The 9,087-nt window shown below is 40.0% G+C and overlaps 1 protein-coding gene across 1 annotated transcript; it reads right to left on the reverse strand.

The window, feature by feature from the left end:
* Positions 1–3,131: 3,131 nt before the first annotated feature.
* On the reverse strand, positions 3,132–4,691 carry LOC106324423. The gene has a single exon (XM_013762395.1). The coding sequence runs from the start codon at positions 4,689–4,691 to the stop codon at positions 3,132–3,134; it is 1,560 nt and encodes a 519-aa protein (XP_013617849.1).
* Positions 4,692–9,087: the final 4,396 nt, after the last annotated feature.

A 9,087-nucleotide genomic window follows, 5' to 3' on the forward strand; every position in this document is an offset into this window, starting at 1 on the left:
CCATCTGCGGTCTTGGATTCTCATCTCTTGTAAGCAAGGCGTATGCAAACTTCACCGTAAACTGCCCATTCAGAGTCTGCCCCATGCCAAACGGTCCTTTGCTCTAGTAACAGTATCAACTACTACTGCCATAAGCTCTAGTCTTCTCTCAGCTGTTACCAACGGGGTAATTCTATCAAAATCCCAACCTCCACCTTCCCCTCACATATCTCTAACTGATATATCTTCATATCCTTATGGAAGCCCTGCAATCACTTCAGTCATGAGTGGTTGGCCTGCTATCCAACTATCCGTCCAGAACTTGATATTTCTCCCATTACCAGTGACCCAGCTATGGCCCACAAAAACCACTTCTCTTATCCCCATTACCACACTTTTCCATGTTGACGAGCTAGAGCTACTCCCTACCATCCAATATGTGTCATGTATGTCCTCCACACCGTACTTACTTTGTAAAACTTTGGCCCATAAGCTCTCAATATCGTGTAACAGACGCCATCCCACTGTAGCTAACAAGGCTTTGTTCATATCTCTTGACACCCTGATCCCCAAACCTCCGGCCGCCTTCGGCTTGTATATTTTATCCCCAGAGACTAAGTGTTGTCCATTTCCCCACACAAAGCTCCTCGCTAGGCTATCAAGCTTCTCCAGTATACCCACTGGCATGCTAATTGTACTCATCGTATGCACTGGGATTGATGACAGAACAGACTTTGTCAATGTTACCCTTCCTACAAGGCTTAATGTTTGTTTCTTCCATCCTGCTAGCCGTGAAGCTACTTTCTCCAGTACCTCCCCAAAAGTATCTTTATTAATTCTTTTCTGTAGTATCGGCATCCCCAAGTATTTTTCCAACTCCTTTGTTGATGCAATGCCACTTTCTATGCTTATTCTCTCCCCTCTTCCTCTAGAGACATTATTAGAAAAGAAAATCTTTGATTTCTTGGAGGCTTACTTTCTGACCAGAGGCTTTACAAAACTTCTCCAACACTTTCCTGATCACTCGAATCTGCGTCACCGATGCCTCTGCAAATAGGATTAGATCATCTGCAAAGCAAATGTGAGATAGCTGTGGACCACCTCTCGACAATCTTATTGGTTTCCATCTTTTATCCTCCACTGCTTTCTCAATCAGTTGACATAATCTCTCCATGCATAAGACAAGGATCACCTTGTCGCAGTCCTCTTGATGGCTTAAACGGCTCAAATTTTTTCCCATTCCACAAAATACACATTGATGGACCAGACACACATATTCCATAATCCTCTTGACTCAATTCTCAGACAAACCAGCAGCCCTTAGTGTATCTTCTAGAAAATCCCAACGCATCCTATCATATGCTTTCTCCAAATCTAGTTTCAGCAGCATCCAACCCTTGCGGCCTTGCTTCTTTTTCATCGAATGAACAGCTTCCTGAACCACAACAATGTTATCCGCACTCAATCTACCCGGGATGAAACTAGACTGAGCAGGACCAATCAGTTTAGGCATAATACTCTTCAGTCTCCCTACCATGGCCTTCGTGATAGTTTTAAACAACACGTTGCAGAGACTTATCGGTCGAAACTGAGTAATATACTCAGGTTCCGTCACTTTCGGAATTAGCACCACGAGTGAATCATTAGTATTCTCCGGCAACTTCCCCGTCTCAAAGAAAAGAAGGACAAACCTGATCACAGATGCACCAACTTTCTCCCAACACCTCTGATAGAAAACTGGTTGAAAACCATCCGGACCTGGTGCCTTGAAGCTGCCCATAGCTATCACCGCGTTCTCTACTTCCTCTGCAGAAAACGTTTTGTCAAGATCCATTTTCTCTTGTCTTGTAAGCCCCACAAATCTCCTCTCCATTAGTATTTGTATGTCTGTATCCACGTCTTCCAGAGAATATAGTTTTCTGAAATAATCCACCGTTAGCTTCTCAAGTTCTTTTGCATCTGATACCCACTGAGTTTCATCTTTCTTTAGCATCTCCACTCGATTTCGCTTTCTCCTAATGATTGTCGACATATGAAAGAACTTGGTATTTCTATCTCCATGCACACACCACTTCTCCCGCTACTTTTGGAGCCAGAGCACTTCTTCTTGCTCGAGGACGATCTCAAGTTCTTTAAAAGCTCTCCCTCCTTTACCAAGATCTCATCAGAGAGGTCTTGCTCAATTTTGTCTTGTATCTCTGTAATCTCCATCAACAAGTCCTCTTTCGGTCTTTGGACATTTCCGAAAACTTCTCTGTTCCACTTTCGGAGTGTCACTTCCAACCTCTGCAAAGCCTCTCTTGTATCAATATCACGATCCCATGAAGCTGTTAGCAAGTCTTGAAACTCATTGGTTTTAGCCATGCCCCCTCAAAACGAAATGGACGTCGACGTGCATCACCCTTAACCTCCGGTGTGAGCTGTAGATACAAAGGAGCGTGGTCTGATGCTAAGAAAGGTAAATGCCTCACACTTGCCTCCTGCCACCTGAGTCTAGACTGGGCACATCATAATATTCTATCCAGCCTCTTCGCTACAAATGTGCTTTCAGTTTTCCCTCTTTTCCATGTGAATTGATTGCCATGAAATCCCATATCAATCAGTGACATATCATGTACCCAATCACCAAACTTTAGAGAATCCTCAGATAATTTCCCATTCCCACCACTCCTTTCATCTATCCTCACTATTGTATTAAAGTCTCCCCCAACGAACACCGGACCCTCCGCATTACGCAAAACTTCTTCTAAAGTAGCCCATAAGCCACTTCTACGGCTCGGTGAAGGAGCCGCATACACAACAATCAGATTAATCACCTCTGCTCCATTCCCGATTCGAGCATGTATAAACTGATCCGACGACTTGACCACCTCAAGCTCTCCAATCTCCTCCCTCCATAACAGTCATAAACCTCCACTCTAGCCACACGCATCCACCCGAAACGAGTTCTCAAATCCTAGACCACGACAAATCTGGCCTGCCGCTTCTCCACCAGCATGAGTTTCAAAAACAGCAAGGATATCTGTCTTGAACTTCTTCACCAAATATCTAATCGATCTTCGAAATTGGGGTTTATTTGCCCCCCGACAATTCCACATAATGCACTTCATCAGATCTTTATAATCAATAGATAGAATCACCGGGGCAAAATGTTATGCCACCACACTCTCCAGGACTTTTCGTCCTTGGCTCGCACTAACTTCTGCCTCATCCAACTCCAGATTATCAATCTCTGCAAGTTGCTCCTGAGCGTTGTCTTTATCGTACACATGCCCAGAATTCTTCTCATTTCTGTCTAGCTCCCCATCTCCTGCGAAAACACCACCTGGTCGGCCGACATTTTCCTTCTCTACTCGTAGTCTCTTTCCTCTCGCCGACAGGCCACTCTCCCCACTTATTGGGCCAAACACCAAACCCCGCATAGGCCCAACATTTCTCAGTTTGGTCTTAGGAGGATTTGGGCCTCTCATGTTGCTAATTTTCTTATCTTTTGGACCCAATCGAGCTGGTTGTTGGTTCCCTCTGTTCCCATTCTTTCCAAACGAGAATTCCTTCCCAGTCTCTTTGCTCGCTCCTCCAGAAACTATATTAGTAGTATTCTCATTTTCTTTATTCTCTTCTCTATTCCCACTCTCCTCCACTTGTTCCTCCATATCCTCCTCCACATTCAACCCTCCAAACCTATTCGAAACCCTTATCTCCTCCGACATACTCTCTTGACGAGCCCCCCGACTTTTACTACCGATCAACGTCTTATTTCCTACCATCTCCCTACTTTCATTACTCCGCAGTGTAACTCCTCTATGCATATTCTGAGTTAGCTCTTTCTTCGCCTGTCTCACTGGGATAAAATCTGTATCCATACCTGCAACCTCCGTATTCTTTTGTGTCATGTCCACTGGAACAACCGCATTTATAGGATTTTCCTCCAGTACCTTACGTGGGCATGAATAGGCTAGATGTCCATACATACCACATGACGAGTAGTTCGTCGAGATTCCTTCATATGATACGCAGTACCTCTCACCATTAATCATCATTGTCCCTTTCAATGGCTTATTAAGGTTAACCTCCACACAAATTCTCGTAAATCTAGCTCTTTCAACTTTTAGCGTGGTGCAGTCAACCTTAATCGGTTTTCCTAACCCCTTGGCAATCCCCATCAGTATCGTTTTATGATAAAAATTAACTGGGATATGTGCTAAACGAACCCAAACCGGTGTCGTAACTATCTCATCCCTCAGCGGATCAAACTCAGGTGTCCATGCTTGCACCATAAGGTAACTCCCAAAAGCCCTCGATGGGCCACCTGATAGCACATTCATATACTCCTCCTCTACTCCAAAACGAACCATGAAAAAATTCTTCGGGAGATCCATCACAAACATTGATCCCGCAGGTTTCCATAGCTCCTTCAGCCTTCTCGTTAAGCTCAATAATGGGATACTCCTCCCCAAGACCTTAACAATCATACATCTCTTCCATAAACCATTCATAGCAATCAAAACCTCCTCTCCAATCGTTATCACCGGTTCTCCATCCTCACCATTCGGGAACTCTAGTTTCAGATTTGATTCCACAAAAGACTCGTCCACAATCTCCTCCGGTACAGGCATCCCTCCTTCATGGCACCCTAATACCTTCTTCACCCAAGAGTCTGGAGCATCCGGTGGATCTCCGGGCGGTCTCCCATGATCCCCGATCTCCTCCATATTCTCATCCTGCACTTCCTCACCCAAAACCCTAAAATCACCACTCAGAGCCCTAGCCGTCATATTTTTTCTAACCTATTTTCCGCGGATTCAGCAGGATTCATGTCGATACGGTTTTATCTTTGTAGATATCTAAACCTTTTAATTAATTGTTTTAGTTTCGTTAGTTCAAAAAAAAAACTAAAAATTCTTCTTGAATACCAAAGACACATAAATTAATAAGTTTGGGTATGAAGGAAGTCATGGTGAATGTAGTTTTGGCTAGGGAACATGAGGATATGCAAGAATAGCACTATCTTTCTCTACCACTGTGGGAACAAACACTGGTTATGATGTATGTCTTGTAGAATTTTATGAGAATGCATGGTGTGGTTTATAGTGATCCGACTTATAGAGGATCGAAATCTGAGCAAGAGTGTAACATTTCGAGTTGTTATATATGATATATGGAAGAGCTTAAGAAAATTGATTTGCTACCTACATCACCAAAGTGCGCTTACCTTTTCTGGTATACATCCGTTTAGAACTTCAGAGTTAATCGTATTTGAACTGGAGTAATGAAATGATAAGTGACCTATCGGAAAGTGATTCACGATAGCGTGCGAGTGAGGCCAAAACGCGGAAAAATGTCATGCGATGATTGCATGGATCAGTAAACAATAATTTCGAGCCTTCGGAAAATTAACGCACCGCTCGTCAAATGGGATAGGGCCCACAGGTCAAGTGAGCGGGCGTGGATGGCCCATTAGCCGTGGGCAGTCGGAACGTAACAAGTGGTATCAGAGCTGCTTAGCCATCTCGATTCTGACCCGAGAGGCGTCTTGAGACATGTCATGGGGCGCAACGAGTACGTTGTGTTCTTTGAGAGGGGGTGAATTGTAACATTCCGAGTTATGATATATGGAAGAGCTTAAGAGAATTATTTGGCTACATATGTCACCAAAGTTCGCTTACATTTTACGACATACATATGTTTAGAACTCTAGATTTAAGCATGCTTGAACTGCAGTAGTGGAAGGATGGGTGACCTATATATCGGAAAGTGATTCATGATAGCGTGCGAGTGAGGCCAAAGAACGGAGAAATCCATGTGGTGATTGCAAGATCAGTAAACAATAATTTCGACCCTTCGGAAAATTAACGCACTGCTCGTCCCACGGGTCGAGTGAGCGGGCGTGGATGACCCATTAGCTGTGGACGGCCGGAGCGTCACGAGTGAATTACACAGAGACAAGTCGAGTTTATGAATAATTTGCACAAATATTTTTGAAAAAATATCATATAAACTATTCTGATGTGGTTTTATTTACAGTTTTAATATATTGACGATGCATGAATTGCTATTTAGAACATCTTTATTCATAGTACTATGGAAAAGTTGTCAACAAAATAATATTGAAAATATAGTTGATATATTCATGGGGTTCCCAAAATCTTGAGATGTGCATGCAATTGCCTCAATTATGAGTATCTCATTTTTGAAAACTACACATAGGCATGTTAATTAAAACTGAAGTCAAAGACCTTGAACCCACCTAGTCCTGTAAATTACTTGTTTAGATTTAGTTTTATATAATCCCAAAATGAATTTTTATAACTAAGCTCATTTGGACTTTAGATTTTTGGTCTGAAATCCATTTGGATTAAGACTAGTCCGAAAAACTTAAATCTTTATATGTTTTAATTTATATTTGATTATTTAAATCTTGTCAAATTTGATTTGTCTATAATTTTATTTTAAAGTTTATGAAAAACACTCTTGTTAAAGAAGAAAATTTTAAACAGATTTTATATTCTAAGACGAAAGTTGAAACCGATTTTTATGAAAATTTAGGTGTTTTAAAATGGGAAAAATGATAGATATAACAATATAATTAATCATTTCGAAAACCCCTATAGCTCTTTTAGAACTGTGTGGTCTAATTTTTTTGCGGGCCGAACCAGCGCTAGTCCAATTGATACCCTTGACTACATATAAAGATACTATGTTTTGTTATGAAAGTCAAAAAAGGAGGAGCCGATTATGTTGAAAATATAAAAGATGTGGGGTCCGCTGTCACTATTTGCATAATAAATTTATGCTTATATATACGAGTGAAAACGCTCAATTGTAAACACACTTAAAAACATCTTTTCTCTCCTTTTATAAGTATTTTCTCTCTAGCATATTATCTCATATCAGAGTTATCTCTTTTCTGCGGATATAAAATTTTGTACTTATTTAAATTCTCGCGATACAATAAAATTCCAGTTCTTTTATAACACGTTATCAGCACTATCGTTCTCCAAATTGGTAAAATTTATTTGTATCATTTATACTCTGCTATAATGGTTGGTATACCGCCTCTACTATTATTTATATCATGTTATAATGACCGGAATACCGCATATATTATTTATTAGTAATTTAATTAATTTATTGGTCGCCGCCTTATATTCTGTTTATTGTTAATTGGACGGCCGAGCCGCCTTATATTCTGTTTATTGTTAATTGGTCGCCCGAGCCGCCGTATAATTTATTTATTACTCTGCATTGACCAGCTGAGCTGTCGCATGATTTGTTGTCATAATATAAATATTTCATTGCCATAATTTTTTACTTTTATTAATTTTTATGAAATTTTATAGATTTGATTGACTGTTTAATACGATATTTTCATACTGATTTTTGGTGCACTCGATTTAACCCCAACGGTTACAAAGAAAACATTTCAAAAATTTTTCCTTTCTCCAACGGTCATGAACAGTGATTTTCATCTATAAATACAACTCATTTTCACTCCATTCCTCATCCAAAACATTTCATCTTCTCTCAAATATTTCCAAATCGCTCTTCTCCGATTTTTCATTTCAAGAAAGATGATTCGCGCATTTTTGATTTTATGTGCAATTTTTATTTGTGTTTCTATTTACGGTTTATTCGTTGGAGAATTTACTCCGGGTGAATTTAAAATGAATATCAGTTTATTTTTCTTTACATTGTCTCTCCTTGTAATTGCTTGCATGATTAATGTAAACGGTTCCTTTTAATATTAATAGAAATTCAAATGACAAAAATCGAGAAACTTCAGTTTCCGGCCTTGGAAGTAACTATGACAAACTACACGGCATGGGTTACAAACATGGAGCTTTATCTAGATTCTGACAAAATACCCGAAACAATAAAAGAAGGCAATATATCAACCTCTCATGAAAAGGCTAAGGCCGTGATATTTCTGAGAAGGCATCTAGATGAAAATCTTACGCATGATTATGCGAGAACCAAAGATCCCTTAGATCTTTGGAAAGCTCTGAAGGAGAGGTTTGATAACCAAAAGAAAATTACTCTCCCCCATGCACTCAATGAGTGTAAAAATCTACGATTTCAAGATTTTGAAACGGTGGAAACGTACAATTCCGCTATATTGAGGATAGCGGTGCAATTAGATTATTGCGGTAAGCATGTGTCGGAAGCAGAAATGCTCGAGAAAACTTACCAAACGTTCCACAAAAATCATTATGTTCTACAAGAACAATATAGAAATTGTGGGTATACGAGGTTCTCTGAACTCGCTGTGGCGCTTATAATAGCGTAGAGAAATAATGAACTCCTCATTAAAAATCACAATGTCCGACCCACGGGAACCAAAGCATTTCCTGAGGTAAATGCAACGGATATAAAAAATCCAGAAAAAATAAATTATTTCTATCGTGGGCGTGGTCGTGGCCGTGTTCACAATCGTGGTTTTGGTCGTGGTCGTGGTTATCGATTTAACCGCAACCATGAAAGGAGTAACAACCCAAGAGGAAAGGGATCCAACACATGGAATCGATCTGATCGGGTAAGAGGGAAAGAAATCCAAGAAAACCCTACTCATAAAAATGAGAACGTCTGTTACAGATGTGGATCGAAGGGACACTGGTCTCAAGTGTGTCGAACTCCTCGGCATCTATGCCAATTGTACCATGAATCTATTAAAGGCAAGGCAAAGGAAGTAAATCTCAATGAACACCTTGTGGGTACAACATCGACAAACCTCGAATCCTCTGACTTTATAGGAGATTTCGACAAGGCCACTCATCAAAATAATTGAAGTGCTTGTACTGATTAAGCTTAATAATGCCCAGTGATGCTATAAAATATTATGTATTTCACTTTCAGAATAATGTTGTATTTCAGAATAACTAATGTATAATTATTGTGTACTTGTTATTGATGCGTAATATGTTTACTTTGAAAGTTTATTTTCTTTATTGATATTAACTGTGTGTTACAGAAATGGATAAGAAAGCAAATGGAATAACAACTAAGAAAATTGGAAGAGAAGTTTGCATACCAGATAGTGGCACAACACACACTATACAGAAAAATAAGAGATATTTCTCTACTTTAAAGTCAGTAAAAATGACTGTAAAC

This window comes from Brassica oleracea, chromosome C2 (genome assembly GCF_000695525.1).
Source record: "Brassica oleracea var. oleracea cultivar TO1000 chromosome C2, BOL, whole genome shotgun sequence".
In the NCBI taxonomy this organism is placed as follows: domain Eukaryota; kingdom Viridiplantae; phylum Streptophyta; class Magnoliopsida; order Brassicales; family Brassicaceae; genus Brassica; species Brassica oleracea.